Below are 21,298 nucleotides of genomic sequence, written 5' to 3'. Positions count from 1 at the left end.
AGCCGCACAACACGCATGCACGCCGCGGCGCTTGTCTGTCGCTGTTGCAAGGTTTGTTTGGACAACGAATGAATCGGAAAATGCCACAGAGACCCGGAACACGCGAAGTGCTGCGGCTGTAGCGTTTCTCCCACCGAGCTGGACCGAAGCGACTCGCTGACAGGAAAGTTTGCTCTGACTGGGGTTTATATCAGTCAGAGGTGGAGGAGGAAGGTGAACAGGTTTTCCGGTTGCAACGTTGCAGGCTTGCTAATAAGCTAGCAGCGGACCTATGCAACCAACCGGCATCGTTAGCTTAGCTCGCTAGCAAAGCTGATGTAGCGACAGATGCCTAGCACCGTACGGAAGGAAATGCGGCGCGAGCTCGGCTTTAATTTACTTTAATTTGTCATTTTTTTTAAGCACTCGTTAGTGTTTAAAATATGTTGAGACAGTCCCTCGGGTGAGGTGACAGGCGAAGGAGGTGGCGAGGTTTGGGTCGCTCGGATAGTTATGAGCAGTTTCCATTTTACGACCAAGACCTCCACACTGAGCTCGTCGTTGGACGGTAAAGGTTCGCCGGTCAGCGTCGACGCGGCCAACAACAACAAGGAGTGGGCGCTGGGAAGCGATGTTTTCCCGTGCTGTCACGAGATGAGCCCCATGGACGAGACGATGGAGGCTGGGATGTCCTCGGTCCAGCCGGGACTGGACGGACACCTGCCGCTTCTCCACGCCGCCAGACACCACGGCGCACAGGGCGGGCTGCTGTTCGACCTGAGCTCCCCGCCAGCCTACCTCGACAGCGGCTCCCTGGAGTACAGCGACACCGACGGGAACAACGCGGGTCCGTTGTTCGAGAGGAGGAAGAGGTCGCGGTCCAACAGCTCCAGGCACCGCTTCAGCGAGGTGGTCACGGAGCTCGGTCCGGAGGAGGTGCGGTGGTTTTACAAAGAGGACAAGAAGACCTGGAAGCCCTTTCTCGGGCATGACTCGCTTAAAATCGAGCGTATGTTTCGGAAGTACTGTGAGCTGAACCCCGGGGCGGCAGGCTCCCAGGGCAGCGGTGAGGAGGAGGAGGGCGGCGGCAATAACGGCGTGGAGAGCAGAGGGCTGAACGGCGCGGTGCCGGTGGAGACGAGGACCAGCAGTGTGCACGGAGGCCGGGGCTCCCTGGACACATCCACCGTGTCCTCTGATGAGAGGGACCCTGACAGCATTGAAATCAACGTCGAGCCTGTTTGTGTGCGGGGAGGGCTCTATGAAGTGGATGTTAAAGAAAGGGAATGCAATCCTGTTTACTGGAAGCGTGAGTATCACAACACATCAGGTGATCAATGTCTGTAAAGCCATATTATTGCTTTGCATCAGTCACAAGTGATGTTGCTCCACTCACTGGCTGCAGCACTGAGTGCATGTCCATATGCAATAAGTCCCTCTACCTCATATATACTTTATATTTCTGCAGCATAAATGGCTGACAGCATGCAGATTAATGACCCACAGCCACTCACAAGGCAAACAAAACTAGCAGCTCATTAATCATTCACTCATCTTTTCTTGCTGACTCCTGCATTGTTTTTGCAGTTTTTCCTCACGTGCTAAGTAATTACTTACTCTTCTCTGGACATCTCAACAACCCCAGGAAGTCAGTCAGTCAGTCAGTATTGGCCTGAGCTGATGCGTGCTAACTAATTCATGGATACTTCCAGGAAAGGGCAGTGGACAAATGAAGGCGGTCACTATAGACGCCTCAGAAAACCTGACCTCGATGAAAGGGTTCATGGGTAGCTGGTTCTTTTTGAAGGTTAACGCCAAGTGACATTTCGAGAAACAGTTCTTATCCCGAACGTTCATGCTGTGGATGAAAAAGTCCTTTGTAGTCAGCTCAGGCCCTCGCTGTGCCTTCACAGCTCGGCCTATACGTAGTGTTATGTTAACACTGAAGACCCTGATGCACTACATGGGAGATGGAAACTAATACAAGAAGAGATTGTTTGCAAAAGTGTAGAGAGAGAGAGGCCAGTACATGTAATGGGAGATGTGGAGAGGAGAGATGTTTATATACTGTAATCCAGGGAGTAAAACATCTGTTGAAATACAAAAAAAGGAAGGATTTGTTCGGTGTGTTGGCATGTATTTGTAGTAGTTGTAGGTTTAAACATGTGCACACAGCAAACAAAGTGAAAAGGTCACTTTTCTCCCATGACAAGACTTATCTTCTCCGAACAGACCTTAACAAATGAGTGAATAGTACCTACTGTGAGCCTCTATCATGTGTCTGTCCTGCGTGTCTATCTTAGCGTTGTGGTGGGCCTCTATGGCTGTAGATAAGAAAATGCTCATGTGTCAGACAGTATTCCTACACTGCCAGTACAATCTTACTCACCACCAGAGATTCAGTTAATAATTTCACTCAAGACTGTAATCAAAACTGGCCTCGCTCCATAAGCCTCTGAGACTCGGCCCTCCTGGATTTGCCAGACTTGTTGAGTGAAATGGAAATCAGTGTTAAGTAGGCCAAAACTCATTCTGAAAAGCTAAGTGATGCACTACTAGAAAGTGACTATTGTTTCACTCATGTGGGGGATACAATGTGCAACCCATGCCTTCAGCCATGCTGACAGGCTCAGGCAATTAAAAATAAAACAGGAAACAAATACAGGACTGTACATCAGCGAGATAGACATCTTTTACAAGTCCACGGACGTGAGGATATTCACGATCATCTCAATTCACTGTTATCCCTATGATAAAAATTCACCACGCTGAACTCATTGAGAGTATTTTTTTTAAATCATGATCCACAACAACAACCTTTTATCATCCCATCCTTAATAGTGCGTATCCTCAAGCCCTACTTAATATGAGAACATTCGCAAAACTGATGTTTAAAAGTGTATTAATCCACATTTCTTATATCCATGTTTACTAGCTTGCAGTCGTGCTCTTCCCTGCTGCTGCTGTTGGCACTTTGCTTCATAGCTTGGCATCTTACTACCATCTTTAGATTAGTGGAATAGTGTGAAACCATTGGCAGGAGTATGCACCATTTCATCCAGACACTTGTGTATGTGCGTCATAAACAAGCGCACACTTATAGAATAAACAGCTGCGTAACAATTTTAGGGGTCAAAAACTCCACAGGGATCCTTTAACAGGCAAAGAGCAAATCAAAGTGTAAAATGAGTGGAAGAAGCCTTGCTCCAAAATGTCTGTCCCCACACCGAAGTCACTCTTTTTGTATGTACATCCATGTTATCTTTCACTGTGTCACAGAACAAGACCACATTCCAGTCATGAGAGGCCAGTGGTTTATCGACGGTACCTGGCTCCCGTTGGAGGAAGAGGAGAGCGACCTCATCGAGCAGGAGCACCTGAGCCATTTCCGCGGGCAACAAATGCAGGACACCTTCGAGACGGATTTGGTGGTCAAGACCGTCGATAGCAAAGATGGTGAGAGAACGGGAGTAAGGGTAATGTTTTAGTATTACTTTAGGGATTACTCGGCATCTAGAAAAAGCTTCAAACTGTATCACCACTGAAGTATTTGTTCTGGTAACTAAAATCTGAAAAAATAAACATGGTTACTAACTTATTATAACTAGATTTGAAGGTGAATATTTTCATAGAGTGTGGGAGTTTAAATAGAGGGCTAAAACATTATTGCTCACTCCACGAAAACAATTGAAGACTTCTTTACTGCTGCATTCTCCAACCCTGCAGCATTTTTTTTTTTATCCGAGGCAGGCAGCATCTTGTAAAAGAACACCTTTTATAGTGCTGTGTGAGGGAAGTGAGGAACTGAAATGCTCCCATAGGTGTTATTAGCAATAAATTCCATTTAAAAGTAAAGTCGTTGCCTTCAGGATAAAGCTAGACGAAAAGCATTGTGCAGTCATAAACGGTGAATGATGTGACAGCTGTGCCCCGCTGTAGTATCGGTGCACGGTCAAGAGAAATGAATGACGCAGGTGCTTCCATTCACGTGAGCGCAGGTTTTGTCGTGTCACGCTCCCAATGTAAAGCAGGTGCAGCTCGTACATTCTGGCACGTCTCTGTCTGGCAGGGGGCTGGCACAGATGAAATGTAGTACACTTTAGCTGTGAAAGGCAATAAGAAAGAGGTCCTTTGATTCAGCAGTCTCCTTAAGGGAGCCAGATCCACAGGACCTTCACTGGTGATGAATGTGTGGGTGTGTGAATGTGGCAGATAAATAGAAAGGAGCGCAGAGGGAAAAGATGCAGTTAAAAGAGAAACTGTTTAGTCTGTGTTATACACACACAGACACAGAAACATGCATCAAAACATCACCGAGCCAATCTGGAACATTATGCAAAAATGTAAATCTTCCACATAAATCAATGAAGCACAGTGATTTATCGAATAATTTTAATTCCTCTAACCCTGACTAGTTGTATTTGAATAATGCCCGCATAATGACTGTTAGTCACTGTTAACTTGCTATTAACAGCAGTCTTGAAAGTCTTAAAAATGCTTGATTCTCATTGTTTTCAAGGTTTGGAATATACTTGAGTACTAATCCTTGATCCTTTGCGTCGTCCCGTTTATTATACGCTCATTGCTACTGGAACACTACCTGAACTGACTCACAGAAGTTTTGAGACAAAACTGTAGGCGAGCAATAGTGTACATGTACACACCGGCACTAAATGGCCTGTACATGGAAGAGGGTATATAAACAGCCACAGAGGACAGAGGGATCATGGTTAGATTATCTGCAAGCCAGGTGTGTGAATTATAGCACAAGGGCAAATTGGTTGGAGGTCCCTCCGTTGCACGACATATATATCATATGACCTTAACTTCTCCTGTGCGTGAGCTGCAACGTTGAATAGCGCCTTAGAATTCTATTATATAGTGCAAAATATGTGAATGGACTGCATTTGTAGAGCGCTTTTCCAGTCTTATCGACCACTCCAAGCGCTTTATAACACAAGACAGCATTCTCACATTCAGACAAACATTCATACACTGCTAGCAAAAGCTACCAATGCGCACTCACATACTGATAGAAAGCCCAAGGACACTCAGACATGTAGTCTGCAGAAGCCAGGCACTGAACCACTGACCTTCTGCTTAGTGACCACTCTACCTACTGAGCCACAGCCTCCCCATACAGATATGTACATACGCTTACAACATATGTGATTAAAATCCAATGCTGGTGATATTTGTACATGTTCCTTTAATGCATGGAACTTAGAAATATAATCGAGCATCTGCTTGATACCCTCCTGCTGTCTTTGCTGGCAGATTGTTTTCCACTCCTATATTTAGCAGAGCGTTAAAGCAAAGCGAGTGATAGATCACGTTAATTCCCGCTGTTTCAGTCTTTATTACAGGGAGCCTTTACAGTAGAGTGTTTCATCTTGGAAGCAATAATCCTAAGCACTAGGAGCTGTAAGTCGGCTACCTTGAACTGCATTACAATAGATAAATGGATCATGAAGCCAGTGAGCTGCGTGCGCTGTGACATTACTGCAGTACACACATTTCTCCTGCTATCTCCCCCTCCCTTTCTCTTCTTTCTCCTTGGGCCTGAGTAGCTCGCTGAAACTAAAGGTTAGGAAAGCACGAGACATATGGTAGAGACATACTATCGTGCTATCTATGCAGGCAGAGCATCCAGTGATAGCATCGCAGTGTGGGCAGGACAAAATGTACATAATGTCCTGTTCTGTCATGATCCATATGTGCTTTTCTACTTATTATTCAGGAATCCTAAAGGCAAAATCAGAAGTAAACATTGCTCACGGGTGTGTTCTGCTAAAGAAAGATTTTAAAGAAGATCAGTTTTAGTGCTTTAGTCATACATGAACAGTGGTACATTCACATTATCAGAAGAAATGAGGGCGATTTGATGGCTTTTGTGAAATAACAAATTCACAAATCAGTCAGAAATAGCTTGCCTGATCAACATTTAAAGTGTGTATAGATTTTTTTACAATCTTCTTACTCTCCCTCACAAATTCATCATCCCTAACAAATTGTTTTGTGTTACTGTTTGTAACTATTAAGAGTGACTGCTGATGTTTGATTGTGAACTTGTGGTATCAGAGAGGTGTTCGCAGCTCTTACATCAGTTATTGAGGCTAAAATGGCCTCAGGGGCATCGCAGTCTATCGATTTTATAAACTGTCTTAATCTTCTACTTTCGATAGGCCAACTTTGATCAGGAGATATTTTTTTCTAATCAGCATGGTGACACTGTTGGATGTTGAAGCTATACTGAGGAAAATGTCATGTGCAGTTTTCAGAGGACGAAAGAAATATTTAATTAGAGGATTAGAGGATCCCGTCTACTCACTTTAAGCTTCCCCGATTTGTTTGCGTATGTGTACAGTGCAGTAAGCCTGTGGTGAAGACTATAGGGTGTGTGGCTTCACTGGGTGTGTCCCAGTCTGCCAGCCATCACAGACGTCAAGGAAAAATAAAGCCAGCAGGCTGGGCACTGTGTCATCTGTCAGCATAACACTTTTGGTATTTCTGAGGTAGACACACTGGTTTGTGTACGCTACATATTCAGCTGCATATGTATTTACCCAGCACCTGAGGCTTGGAAGACACTGCTTAGAAGAACCGGAAATTGCTCATCTAATAATAAGCTCTCATGTTTTATCTATTTATGTCTTTGTGTGATGTTAGATTTGGTCGTGGCTTGTGTTTAAAACAGCATATGTGTTTGAAATCATCAGGTGTGTCGAGTCTTTCACCTTTAATCGGCATGAGCTTGTCTAAACCTGCTGCTTATTGTAAAGAATTCCCTGGATTTGTTTGGTCTGATCTGGAAATTAAAGGTGATGGTACAAACAAGTGACCACAAGTCATGCAGTGTGATCTAAACCCCCGAGGATGGTCATAAACTGCAAACTATCACACAGATCAATTGATCCTCAGTACATCCTTATAAGGATTCTGTAAAGTAGACATTGCAGTCATTAGGGAACACCTATTTCTGAATGGATCTATATGCGCTGTAATGTCCAGATGGACTTCACTAATAGCTTTTACAGCAAACAAACTTCCTGTGCACTCAGCAGGTTTCTCCTCCTCCTCCTCCTCTGCTAAGGGAGACACTGCTGACATTCGCAAGTCTGATGTCTGTGTTATCACGGAAGGAATGATTAAGTCAGAGCTGAGCTGAGACTTGTGGACTTCGCCGATTTGATTAACAAATGCAGAGGAGGTCTTTTTACCTGTCTGATCAAGACGTCCATTTACAACTGATTGACTGATTTGATCGACAAAAAGCTGCTGCAAGGAGCTCATTTTTTCAAGTGGATAATAAAATTTGATGTGGTAGCCATCAAACCTCATAACACAGTCAAGTTATTATTGTCAATGTGAAAAACCTCTTGTCAGTGTAGGATTTAAACATCGTTTAGTCCTGGTAATTGAAACAAGATTAAATCTGCGTTAATATTAAATATAATTCACAGCCGCAATTGTATCACTTTTAAATGAGGACTCCAGTTACTTGAACAGGAAAGCACAATTACAACAGGTCCATCAACTGCATCTTTATTCCTTTTATTAAGCTACAATAAATAACTATAATGTGCATATTGTTTTCCCTACAGAAATATTGTTTTGAACCACACTGCATATTCTATTTTTACAGCTCCAAGTAAGAGTAATAAAATCTTCTTTGTTACACTATTTATTGACAGTAAGTGACAATGAAGTAATGCTACTGAACATACTTCCAGGAACTTTTACACTTTTGTGGTGTTTGTTTTTTGTGTTTCACTTCTTTGCAAAAGGTCTGAATATGTTCACTAATTTCTGGTCATAGAGTGGTGTTGCGTTGTTTCGTTTTGTTTTTTTAAAGTTTGGCCCTATATGTATATGGTTTGGTGTGTAAATGATTTATACTTACCAAAAGTTTGGAATCGGTCCTTAGCTGATAGCTGCAACACGCCTGCAATGGCCACCTCTGACTGTCAAAGTTACATCCACTAAAAGTGCTAGTTTTTGCCACTGACAGGCTGAGGTTGTGATTGTAAGTATCTGACAACAATATGGAAACGGGTCCTGCAGAAACAGACCTGTTTGTTGGATGATGAGATCCTTTTTGTCACCAGAAACACAAAACAAAGACAGAGAGAAAAAATCAGTTAAATTCTTAGCCAATACTTCTTGCTTGCAGTTCCTCTAGGTAAACTCCAAACTTCCCTCTCCAACCCTGACTCACATTGTGTGACTTCTCCTGAAGCGAGACGTGTGTTTCTGGTAAAAAAAAAAAATTATCTCTGTAATTATCAAGAAAAGTACATCTCAGCAGAAATTGATTCGTAATGTTGTCAGGCACTTAAAATAACAACCTCAGCCAGTCAGTGGGAAAAGACGCACTTTTAGTGGACGTAACTTTGACTGTCAGTTGCCCCAAAGGATTGCATTGTAGCCGTGTCACGGCTGCCATCTAGGCAATCTGCTGGACCCATTCCAAAGCTTTTTGTACGTATGAATTATTTGCACCCAAAAACATGTACATATAGGGCCGAGGTTTAGAAATACAGAAATGACCCATGTAAATACAGTAATAGTTATTATTTTCTTCTTATTTCAGTCATGTATTATGTGGGAAAAAGCTTCTGCCTACTATATTGAAGTATTTAACAAGCAGAATGTTTTCCCCTTATTCTGTCTTTTAGAGTAGCAGTGTGTTACACACATACACTTATAAGAAATGGTTAACTTTGTGACATGTTTAGTCTTTACAGTGACGACAATAGATTTCTGTAATGAGTGTAAAACAAATGCTACCTCGGTCATCTTAGGCGTATGTCAAGCAGCGCTGCATTTTGAGTTGTAGGCCTACATGTACACTGGCCTATTACTTAAGCATTACTTAGCCTCCAGGTCCTGTCAGTAACCAGTACTGGCTCTGTGTCCAGGGCCTTGAAGTGGTAACCTGATAGCAGCGCTGCTTGATAGATGGGCCTGTTGAAAAGTGATGACAGCGGTAGCCTGTGTGACTGACACCAGAGTAATGGCCATTACTCACTCTCTCTTGGTTGTTAGTTCTCTCCCACCTGCCCCCTTTCTACCTCCCTTTTCTGTTCAAATGGAGTGGATATCAGACGAGTGCTAGAACCACATGTCACAAGCGCAAACGCTGCCAAGGTACTGTAAAATACCACGTTCTTGTTTTTTTTATTTCTGCTGTCCTAGATGCTGCTAGCTTGTATCCTCTCTCCTAGTAGACCCTAGGTCCTCCATGGAACTAGATTTTCCTTTCTGTTGTGGTTCGGACTTGTCCAGTCTCAATATTTAGAACTAGACCTAGGCTCAGTTAGAAATGGTTGTATTAAAATGGATTTGGCTGCTCTCCCAGTTCTCCATTGCAGCCTTAACTGGGCCTAGTTGCTAGAACTCCTTCCTTTGTGCTGTGACCCAGAGTTTGGTACTTCTGCTGTTGCTGCTTTTTGAGGAAGTCTTTGCATCTGTCTCTCATCTCCTTGGTGGAATAGTGAGTAGACACTACTGGGGCAGGACCCCTTATAGCAGTGGATGTGAAATAAATAAGCTGGTCCTCAAAAAGCCACCCTTCTCTTCCCCCTTTTTATCTCTCCAGCCCCGTCTCTCACTTTCTCTCTCGTTGCTTTCTCTCTCTCATCCCTTCTGGCAGTATGACCGTCATTAATGAACCACCAGCTCTCGCTCTAAGGGCAATGAACAAAGCTCTCTGTTGAGAGCCAAGCACAAGTGATGAGCTGAACAGAGGAGCTATTGTGGGTCTTTACTATAGCCCCCTAACATGGTGCGGAGAGCCGCCCTCTTAGAGGTCCATCACTGTCCTAGTTTTGGGTGTATTGACCCTTGTTAAAAAGCCTGAACAGATAAGTGTACACTCCCAGTAAATCCAAGCCTATGTAGATCTGAAGAGAGACCTGTGATTTTACTACCTGGGTTGTGACTAAGTAGTACACTTTTTAACTTACGTTACTTCAACATCCCACTTTTGTCCGATTCCTCCTTACAAGAGGTGGGAAACCCCTAATACAGGGTTAGTTCATAGCTGATAAGGTCCTTATAAAAATAAAGCAAAATAGTGTTGCAGCATTCTCCAAAACAACTGAAGCGGATCAGGATTTGTTTTAAAACGTAAAAATATAAAATGGCTCCATACCAGCGTAATTCATGTCTCCAGAAGCCCAAAGATCCAACATTGATTTGTCTTTTCAAATCAGTTTGGGATCTCAGTGTTTACAGGAACTTGAATAATGCCAGTGGAGCTGTATGAAGCCATTTTGTGGTTTGTTTGTTTTTTGGGGGTTTTTTTTGGTTGGTTTTTTACTTTTTAAAACAAGTCTACTTCAGTTGTTCAGGCGACTGCTGAAACTCCAGAAATGTTCTGTGGACTATGAAACTTCCCTTGACTTTTCATCGACCACAGAATGAGTAGATAATGACGGAATATCAACTTCTCCTTTTAAGACCGTCAATGAAAACCTTTTATTATTATTATTAATTTATTGAGTTTGACTAACTGACCTTTTATGTCTTTTAAGCTTTTAAACATGTTTACGATGCATTATTAACACTTAAATAGTCTTATTAAAGCATAAACATGTTGAATAAGCATCTTAAAGGACTTATTCTTAGTCTTATTACCTAACAACTAATGCTTATTACAATGACCTCAATATAAAGCCTTACTGGGAAAGTAACTGATATATTCATCATGCTATAGCTCAGAAAAGGTCCTTCAGAGTCCTAGACCAGCATCACTGCACACTGTACATGTGATTAGTCCATTTATTTTTATGTCTTGCACCTCTCCTTTTTAACTCTCTGCTTCAGTCATCTTCCCCAAACTCTCCCACACACAATTTCCTTGTTTCTCTTCCTCTTTTTCTATAGTTTGCCCAGTTCCCGGTCACATTCTTTGCCCCTTATCCCTTACTTTTTAGCCCTCTCCTCCATGTTGTGTCCCTCAGTAATTCGCCCAAGCAGTGTTAGAGAACTGCCTCAGTAAACCCTTCAACCTCTCTTGGTTGACTGCCAGCTCCTCTGTACACTTTGATCCCCTTCCTTTCACAAGGCATTGCCTTTCATTGTAAAACAGGAAGCGTCCTTGCACAACCCCTAAGCACCACTTCATCTGGCTGGCTACATGTTCACTTCTAATCTGAATCCCAACAAACTAATATTTTATATTGATAAAGCCAGCTGAATTGAGAAATTTGACAGAGTTTCTGTTCTTTCTGGACTCCTGTTTTACAGTTGCTACAAATAAAGCTCAACAGTCTGAAGTGGCTCCATCCACCCTTGTATGATAACAGTGTGCAGGTCTCACTGCAGTTGCCACTGTCCTCTGAGTCCATGAGGTAGATGAGGAAAGGAGGCCACTTTAAACTGTTCAAGATGAAGCCAAACTAGATGATTAGTGATATTCTGTGTGGTGGTAGAGGTTAAGCATATGTTTGCTGTTGAGTGGTTTTATTTGAGAATCTTTAAAGATCAATTGAAACATGCAACAGAGGAAACTGTGTTTGCAACTATATCTCTCACCTCAAGCTCCTCAGGAGCTTTATTCTTTTATCTGACTAGGAAAAAAACAACATCCTAGACTTTGTTATTCCTCATTAAACTTGTGCCCTTTACTCCAACACTTATGTTCCTTGTGACAAACCCTCCTTCCGGTCCATGTCCATGTCCTGTAGAGATAGCCATTCCTTTTTGTCCTCAACCAAACTGGTCTCAGCTAAGGTATAACAGCTGCTTGGCCTTGTATTACCCATGGTCATGCTTGTCCAATGAAGAAATTAGCCAGCCAGGCGGCCACAGAGGCCCATCTTAACTCCACCATGTGACACACAAACACACATGCTATATATCTTGTTTTATTAACTTACATGGCAAGTGGAGAGAGGAAACCTTTTGACATTCAGTAAGTCTTTGGATCCCAACTGCTTCTTAAAACACCATAGTCAAATGTAACATCTTCTAGCATTTAATTTTGCATTGTTTGTGGAACTATGCTGTTACGAGTGCCAAGCAAACAAAATGGTCATCTGGAACATTTTTATTTTTCCAGGTACTTTACCCTGACCTTAAAGGGGTTTAATCTCCAGATTGGTTCAGAGCAGTACAAAGAGCCATGGCTGTGCTCTGGACCTATGCCAAAGTCTTCTACCAATCTCATCCAGATGAACTTGACTGCACCGTACATTTAAAGGACATGCTGCAGAGACATAAATAACTCTCAAGTCAACCAGTTTCATTTACTGCTTCAAGCTTCTGGAGAAAACGTTGTCTCCTCTCTAGTCATACCTCTGCTCTTACTCGCCCTCGTCACTGCGTCACACTTTGAAACAACAACATGGAGAAAAACTGAACTGAAAATTTAGAAGTCAGCAGTGTAACATGGCTTCACCATGATCATGTGCAAGCAGGACAGACGAGCAAGAGCTGAAATATGCAATCGTGGTGTGCGATAGTTTGATGTGTTTTTCTTTCCAACTGCAGATCAATGCTCCAGAGTGCATTTGATTGAGCTTTGTGTATACCGGTAGATCGATCCTAGACTAAGGCTTTTCTGTACTGCATTTAAGATGATCACAATTTGGGATAATTCTTACAATGTTTTCAATCTCTCTCTATCTCTTACTATCTTACTCTCTCTCTCTGTACTTGCCTTGAAATGTGTAATCACAACCCTTTGTGTCGGTGAACCTTTTCCTCCCTGATTTTTTTCTCCCTACTCTTCGCAAAATCTGCCACACCACCTGCCCTCCTCACGTTGCTCTGTCTATTCATTCACTCACTCACTCACTCACTCCTCTGTCACTGCCCTCCTACAGCCATCCACAGTCTGAAGCTGAGTCGGACCCATGTGGATTGGCACAGCGTGGATGAAGTATACCTCTACAGCGATGCCACCACTTCCAAAATTGCACGCACAGTAACCCAGAAACTGGGCTTCTCCAAAGGTTTGTAATGTACACACTGTCATTATCCGTCTAATAAGGGCAAACAGGGGCGTGATCATACTGTGCATGTGTATTTGTACTGGTATCAGTACTGAATCAATATGAAACCCACTGTTAGAACAACTGGCCTTAATCGTTACTGTACTGACCAATTGGATGGTGAAACATAATGGACGTAAAGTATGTCCGTCGTGTTTATCTTCTAAGCTAGCCGCACCAACGGATAAATGGGGTCTATTCTTGGCTAAGTCCCGTCCTCCGTTCAGGTTTCGAGGAAATCCATTCAGTAGTTGTGTATTCATGTTGACAAACCAACTAACCAGCAAACGGACATGGGTGAAAACATAGCCTCCTTGGCAGAGGTAAAAATAAATCATGTATTGAAGATCAAGGTTTTGATCCATCAAGATGTATAGATAATCTTTTCATAATCACACCGTGGCCCTCTGAAACAACTCGTAAGGTTAATTTGCTAACAGCTGCTAATTAGTAGTAGAGCTGAAGCTGATGGGAATGTAATTAGTTTAGCAGGTATTGTGTCATAAACCAAGATATTGGACAAAGTTAAATTTTGACCTGATGACGCTGCTAGGTAAACAGAGGATCTCCAAAGTTTGTACAAATCATCCTGTGGTGATTATGAGTGTCTATACCAAAAACTCGTAGCAATCCATGCACTAGTTGCTGAGATAATCCAGGCTGGATCAGAATGTTGGACAGACGACAACAGACCAACATTGCCATCCATAGACCTAGCATGGCTAAAAAACCTACACTGCTTCCCTGCACATCACTAATGATACTGCTGCATTCAGTGTGCTGTCATTTGCTATTATTAAACAGTTTAAACATGGCTGGGTACAGTTCAGTCTGCTAACTGGATTAGCCCAGAAAATCATGCAGTGTCCATCTGCCATTCTCAGTGGCTAGCTTTAATGAAATGGCCCAAGTGTAACTGAAGAGTTTGACCCCATATCCAGTGTTTGATCTGGATGGATGACTCCCATCTGATTTCCCAGCACTACAGTACATTTTCATCTTCTGCTTGCAGATTATAAGAGGAGGTGTTGGCTCTGATTGTCTCAATCTCCCCTGACACACAGATGCTCAGTGATGGGAAATCTCCTTAGTGTTATCCAGACAGCGGCTGAGTCCATTGGCTCCTCTCACCTTGCCGCACAGTGCATGACTGGACCAGACTACAGAATCTAAATTAGGACACACACTCAACCCTCAAGGCACATTACAGCATCAGAGACTCAGGCTACAGTCACAGCAGGACTTCATGTCTCACCTACTGACCTCTTTGGACTCAGAACAGCGCGTTACTGAAACAACATCTCTGAGATATTTATAGCCTTGTAGTGGAAATGTGCTCATTTTAAAATACAGCACCGAAAATACTTAAACACTTGGTTCTTATTACTTATTATTAATTTTCTTACGTTACAAAAATCACAAACAAACAGCTAGCTACAATACGCAATACCCCAATCCTGTCTTCTGTCCCCTTCTAGCCTCCAGCAGTGGAACACGGCTCCATCGGGGCTATGTTGAGGAGGCCTCACCTGAGGACCGACCTCCACAGACTACACACGTTGTCTTTGTGGTTCATGGGATTGGACAGAAGATGGACCAGGGACGCATCATTAAAAACACTGGAATGTGAGTTTTTAAAATGATTTTTTTGTTTGAGGATTTGCTTGTATACATAAAATGTTGTCTTCCCATTCCATTAGAATCCGTAAAGGTGATAAGGCAGGTTTAAATGTATTCACATTCACAGATGATGTGATGTTTGAATTGCCAAAAAGTTTATTTGTTCCCTTTCTCTTCCGTCTGTCTCACACTTCTCATTCTGCTGTTCCTGTGGCTATTATAGACATCGCACTTCTTCCTACTTTGTGCTTTTTACTTCTGTCTGTAAGGACACAGACACAAAAGCATGATAATATCTTGTTCCTTTAAATGGTTATGAAGTGCTGTAGCATTTTTTTGTGTGTGTTTACTGACAATGGGTTTCAGATAAGAACTTGTCTGGCTGGTTCTTGTAATTCAAAATATCTAGTGTGTTGTATAAGTGTATAACTTGTTATGAGGTGTTCTCACCTCCTCCCTCAATCTTTCTCACTCTTTGTCTTCTCCTGCTGTTTTTCCACTTTATACTTTGTAGTGTAAAGTTGCCTGCAGTATGCTGGCCAAGAGAGCACAATGCTCCGAAACTCAGAAAAACACAAGGGAACAAGGAAACATATTTGCCTGATGCATTGCATTCATTGAGGCTTTACAGCAAAATGAAATACAGAGCTAAATATGCAACACAACATGAGGCAAAATATTTGTAGGAAACCAAAAAGCACTGCATCCTAATATTGTGTAAAAAATCCAGATTAAATGCAAGCTATCCTACCGTAAAAACCTAATCCACATTTTCAAGCCTGCACTTTCATGTGTGCCAAATATAACTTCTCAATGTGTATGAGCACAACAACACAACACAAACAAAAGTCAATTTCCTCCCACTTCATTAATGTGCTGGCACAACTTTCAGAGATGGATATCTCACAGTTTTGGCACATAAAACCAAAGCTGTCAGTTTGGCGTGTTACCTGATCCTTTAACCAGCCCATCGACTTCCTTTTGCTTCTTGAAGGCTTCATGTTATCATAAGAAACTCAATCATTAGCAAATATTTGTGTGATTTGTGGCAACAATGGGGAAGCTGCAAAGAGAAACCTGATGAAGCAAGTTATCACCAGCTGCAGCTCATAAGTGCTGATAAACACAAAAGACTGTTTCTTGAACCATGGTTTGGTTTGTCCATTTTAAGCTACTGTAGAAACATTGGTGCAACCATGCCCCAAGGAACAGGGCTGGGTTTTGAGCATATTTGATATACTGGTCAAACCGTGTAATTACAATGAGATGCACATTAGTCCAGAAAGATTTTTTTTCTCATAAGCTTATGATGTTAACAGGACTGTAAAATGCTGGATTATCATTGTGAGCATCACTACCCTTGTGAAATGACTCGTTCCACTATCAATATTTGAGCCATTTGGTCTGATAACATTGTGAAATTCTAGGAGAGCTGAACCATTAAATTGGATTTAATAGTTTATTCCCTTTCCAGTTAGTAGAGGGCTAAAAGGGAAGTTTAGGACCGCACAATGCGTACGATCAGAGTAATTTCAGAGTTTTTGGCTTCATGTGCCACTGAGCAGCTTTCATATGTATGAATGGGGCTTCACCTCCGACACTGTATCCAGATCCATTGTTGCAACATGGTGAACTCATTCTAAGCTAACCAAAGCAGGTAATTACACACTAATGAAATCATAACTCTGAATATTATATTTCATTTCTGCGATCCGACCCTCATATATCCCCCAAAATCCTATACCATGAACACTTAAGCCAGAAACAGTCCTTTTCATCTTTCTGTCTTCATGTGATGGTCTGTGCAAAGATATATGTGACCCTGAATGGCACCACTGCTCTGGCCCCTGGTCGATGAGCATTACAGGCAGTAGTACAGAGCGTGCAGACCAGAGCCATGTGTGTCTCTGTGTCACAAAGTCATCGTCTGGCAACAGCCCGCAGCTTAGGCCGGCTAAGCAGGTAAAGTAGACCAAGTCAAGCTGCAGAGAACTTTAAGCCTCACTACCAGCTCCCTGTGGATTACAGCGTACATGCTTTCCTCAAATGAGAGGAACGATCAAGCTGACACTTCTAGCAAGTTCCTTGTTTTGTTTTTATTTAGATCCTGAATTGATTTCAGCTCAGAGGGAATTGTGTTGGGTTTAGGACATTATTGTGCTCTAAATAAAGCTAAAGCTTGAAGTCAAAGCTCACAGCCCAATTAATGCCAGACTAAAAGCTAGGGAATCCGTGTGCATGCAGCACTGAAAGCTCTGAAACGTAGCGTTCAACCCTCTGAGCATTTAAGTTCCCCTGCAGACGCACCAGCCTGCAGGTAGTCCAGTCAAAACCTGCATTAGCTGCCCCATTACAGGCCAGTTACCTAAAAGCCTCTCTCAGCTTCCATTTACCCATGTCAACGCCCTACCTCAACCTCCCTCTCTTTGTGTAGTTAGTGTTTTTCCTGCGAGCTAATGCTGCCCCATATAGGACAAGTAACATTGCAGCCATTGTGTGTGTGCTGCATGAGGGAAGCTGCTGCATCAGTGAGCAGTAGAATGGGCGTCATTCTTCGCTTCCCGACAGTCATTAAAGTGTGTGAGAGAAGTGCAAACACAGCCTCCCAAGTCAGTCTGTAGGAAGGCCGGATACACGTAGAGGAAGTTACTCATGCACTCAGTAATTGTCATTATAATACACTGCTGTTCAGACAATGTGATGGTGACATTGTTTCTAAATCAAGCACTTGGTACTCCCTCTCTAATGTTTGGGCACATTAACTAATATATAACCAGAACTAAACACCGTGGGCTTTATCGTGTCTTTTCAGGCTGAGGGAGGGTGTGAGGAAGATGGAGGAGAAGCACTTTTCGGAGCACAACGATGAGCATGTGGAGTTCCTGCCTGTCGAGTGGCGCTCCAAACTTGCACTGGATGGAGGTAAGTATCTTCTTAGTATCTTAGTCTGTATCTGAACAGTGATTACAGTTAAGACCGGTTACCTGCTGCTCTCCACACTCTTATAGTTTCGTAAGGCAGTTTTGTAATGGTTTGTTACACACAACCGTTTGGAAAGTTGCCTTTGGTGCCCGGACGAACCGTGTCTGTCATGTCACAGACTAACTTAAACCAATCAAATCTCTTTTATTGCATTAGTTTGCATCAGGTTTTATGGGTGTAACTCATAAAGTGGACACTGATTGTGTTTGATTACAGGCTTCGTCATTAAACTGTGATATCGGTGCTTTGTTTCTGTAGATACGGTAGACTCAATAACACCGGACAAAGTGAGAGGACTTAGAGATCTTCTCAACAGCAGTGCCATGGACATCATGTACTACAACAGCCCCCTTTACCGCGATGAGGTGAGTGTTGAATGCTCCCAGACACCTGAAGAATTCTCTGTGACACCATTTCTCCTTAAAAACATATACACTGCCTGTCTCTCCAGATTACCAAGGGCCTAACCCAAGAGCTAAACAGACTGTACACACTTTTCTGCTCCCGGAACCCTGAGTTTGAGGAGAAGGGAGGCAAAGTGTCCATCGTGTCCCACTCCCTCGGCTGCGTCATCACTTACGACATCATGACGGGATGGGATCCCGTGCGCTTCTGTCTGCAGGAGCATCACGCTGTGGAGGAGGAGCTGGACCTGCGCTGGATGTCCTATGAGGAGAGGCACCTTTTAGAGCAGCTGCGGGTCACGAGGACGAGGTAGAGCTTGCTAATATAGATCTTCAATGACTTCTAACTTGGCCTCAGGGACTGCCGTAAGAATCCTGCAGAGATTTTTATGAGGAAAGAGGTCGAGATCTGAGGGAGGCATGAGACAGACTCTTGATTAAAACACATGGTCATTTGAGGCAGTAGTGAGTTTGGTTAGTATTCTGCTACTAACAAATGAACTGCCTACATGTTTAATTTTGACTTCATTATGACAAATTTCTAATTTACCATCAGCTCTCTTTAATGTGAGCAAACATTACAAGCTGTCTATACCTTTTGGAGCCACTCTCTTCTTCTATTTCAATATCGACACCTAGCAATTATCTCCCTTTTTAGCACACATAATAAAGTGTGTGCTGCTCTTCTCATGTTACATTTTCAGGTGGCAAAGTTGTGATTCCTGTTTGTTTTGTGAGCAGAAGGGTACTGAAAGGACAAGGCTTTTAATATATCTCTTCTGCACCACCCATTGCCCTGTGTGTGCATTATCATTTAGTGTGTGCACCATTACCTTAGATCAACAACCATTTTTCCAGCGGCCTCTCATTTGTGAGTGGTACTAAGATTGTTTTATGGTTGCTTAAGGACATGCACTCAGAGAACATTAGGATAGGAGAATCAGAAGAAAAAGGTATGATAGTGCACTGTGGGACATCAAAAACCGATTTTATATGAGCTGATTTTTGAAGCTGAAGTTTTTTGCTAGTTTATTAACGGGATGTTTGCAGTTTCTAATGTCTTAAATTCAGTTTTTAGGCCTTAAATGTAATTAAATAGGCTCAAATATGAATTTCTGACGTCTTAATTGCCACACAGATGTTATCTAATTTCCTTTATCTAACTTCTGTCTAGTTTCCTTTATGTCTGATACCTGTCGACGCCTTGATTAAATTATATCCTTTTCTTCTTCAGGTTAAGAGAACTGGAAAATCAGCTCCTCACACTGGAGGCCTCTAAACCCTCAGCACCCCCAGCCCTCAAATTTAAGGTAGGATCCATTATGTGGATGTGTACATGTTGCAAGTCTTTGTGGTGGTAGACTGTGGTTTACCTTTTAACAGCAGCACTAGGACAGAAGCGCTGTTGTGCACTCGGTATCTTTAGTTTTTTGGATGTTTATATAATCTTTACACCTTTTCTCACAGGTGGAAAACTTCTTCTGCATGGGCTCTCCACTGGCGGTGTTCTTGGCCCTGAGAGGGATCCGCCCCGGCACCAGCTGCCACCAGGACCACATCCTTCCCACCGCCATCTGCAGCAGGCTCTTCAATGTCTTCCACCCCACAGACCCTGTGGTCAGTCCCCCTTGATTGCTCCAGCTGTTACAGATGCTGTCTCTCACTCAGGGTTATGACAGCAAGTCATCTTTTCCATTTGTCGTTTCTTTTTAGCCCACACACATTTAGGGTGTGATTTATAAACAGGAGTTTGCTGTTTTTACTGGACTTGCCATTTTCCACTGTGCTCTGCTAACAGGAACCAGATTTGTAACTCACACTGTTTACATTAAAAATGTGCAGAAGTTCAGTCATTTATCTGTAGTTTTATTTCTTTGTTCAGGCCTACAGACTGGAACCCCTCATCCTCAAACATTACAGCAATATTGCCCCTGTTCAGATACACTGGTAAGAACATGAATCTTACCTCTTATGACATTTAATGTTATCCCTTGTTTGTACACACAGATTGTATGTATGTTCTGAATATTTGTTTTTTTATCTATCAGGTGTAGTGCCACTAACCCCACATCCTACGATGAGGTCCGACCGACCTTCCTGAACCCAGTCAAAGACCCAACATCTGACACTGAGAGCATCCCCAGCCCCAGCACGTCTCCTGTCCTCCCCCGCAGACACTATGGAGAGTCCATAACCAGTTTGGGCAAAGCCAGCATACTTGGTAAGACATTACCATCACTTCTCAACTTGTTGTCCACACTTGGCTCTGATGGTGTACATAATTAGAACAGTCCGTTATGAAGAAGAGTCTCATTCCCAGCTAGTCACTAGTAAAAACTAAGGCAATAAAATACATTAAAAGCTGAGACACCCTAATTTAAACTCAGGCTAATGCAGAGCTGAGCATTATCAATTTTACTCTGCAGATAGCCTCATTTCATAGGTGAAATCGATTGTTTCCAGTGAGGTCCATCATCTGTAGTAATGTGAGAGGCTCACTTTGACAACAGCACTATGTCAACAGTGCCATCATGTGGACAGATGGAAATATTAGCTCATACACTTTGCCTAGACTGTTAAATACATTTAATTAGAGAGTTGAAAAAAGAAACAAAAGCAAGTATTTCATTCTTGTCCTGAACCACATCCCATCCAACATATCTCTTTTTTTCTCTCTCTCTCACTATCCACACTCAACGTAGGAGCGGCGAGCATAGGGAAGGGCATTGGAGGCATCCTCTTCTCACGTTTCTCTCGCTCCAACAGCCAGCCCTCAGTGTCTTTAGGTCTTGACGGAGGGTCAAACACTGAGGAAGAGGAGCAGAAGCGAACAGAAAGCCAGTCAGCATACGGCCTCTCCACCATGGCTCGACCCACCTCACCCACTGCTGACACTTCACGTTAGTTCACCTGACCTATCCGACACTAAACAATGTCAAGTCTCACATGTGAGGGTATTATAATGTCTCTTTTTGTGTCTTACAGTGGAACTGGAGCGGCGCATCGACTTTGAGCTCCGAGAGGGTCTGGTGGAGAGTCGCTATTGGTCAGCAGTGACCTCACACACAGGCTACTGGGTCTCACATGACATCGCACTCTTCCTGTTGACCTTCATATACAAGCAGAAGACGCCAACGTCTGACCTGGCAGAAGATACTCCAGACCCGGACTGAGGCAGCACATTTGTTACAACACATTCACACTTGAATGGTGTCTTATATCCTTGAAGAGGTCATCTTCTTGGTGAGACACAAAAAGAAACATTTATTTTTCATGCACAAAAACTTCTCAAATACACTAATCATCTCTTTA

The 21,298-nt window shown here is 42.8% G+C and overlaps 1 protein-coding gene across 1 annotated transcript; it reads left to right on the top strand.

The window, feature by feature from the left end:
* Positions 1-10: 10 nt before the first annotated feature.
* ddhd1a (DDHD domain containing 1a) lies at positions 11-21,298 on the top strand. The gene is made up of 13 exons (XM_084380863.1): positions 11-1,288; positions 3,259-3,435; positions 12,813-12,941; positions 14,459-14,606; positions 17,413-17,522; positions 17,841-17,947; positions 18,034-18,296; positions 19,221-19,296; positions 19,454-19,603; positions 19,869-19,933; positions 20,035-20,207; positions 20,689-20,886; positions 20,972-21,298. The coding sequence occupies exons 1-13, from the start codon at positions 493-495 to the stop codon at positions 21,157-21,159; spliced, it is 2,580 nt and encodes an 859-aa protein (XP_084236989.1). The 5' UTR covers positions 11-492; the 3' UTR covers positions 21,160-21,298.

This window comes from Pagrus pagrus (assembly GCF_965226575.1).
Source record: "Pagrus pagrus genome assembly, chromosome: 18".
Classification (NCBI taxonomy): domain Eukaryota; kingdom Metazoa; phylum Chordata; class Actinopteri; order Spariformes; family Sparidae; genus Pagrus; species Pagrus pagrus.
This window is presented reverse-complemented; position numbering and strand designations above follow the sequence as displayed.

Bases quoted from the DNA above. Each gene is read 5' to 3' on its own strand.
- ddhd1a (XM_084380863.1), top strand. From the start codon at position 493: ATGAGCAGTTTCCATTTTACGACCAAGACCTCCACACTGAGCTCGTCG. The intron at 14,607-17,412 runs GTGAGTTTTTAA...GTGTCTTTTCAG, and splicing joins ATCATTAAAAACACTGGAAT to GCTGAGGGAGGGTGTGAGGA. The intron at 18,297-19,220 runs GTAGAGCTTGCT...TTTCTTCTTCAG, and splicing joins CTGCGGGTCACGAGGACGAG to GTTAAGAGAACTGGAAAATC.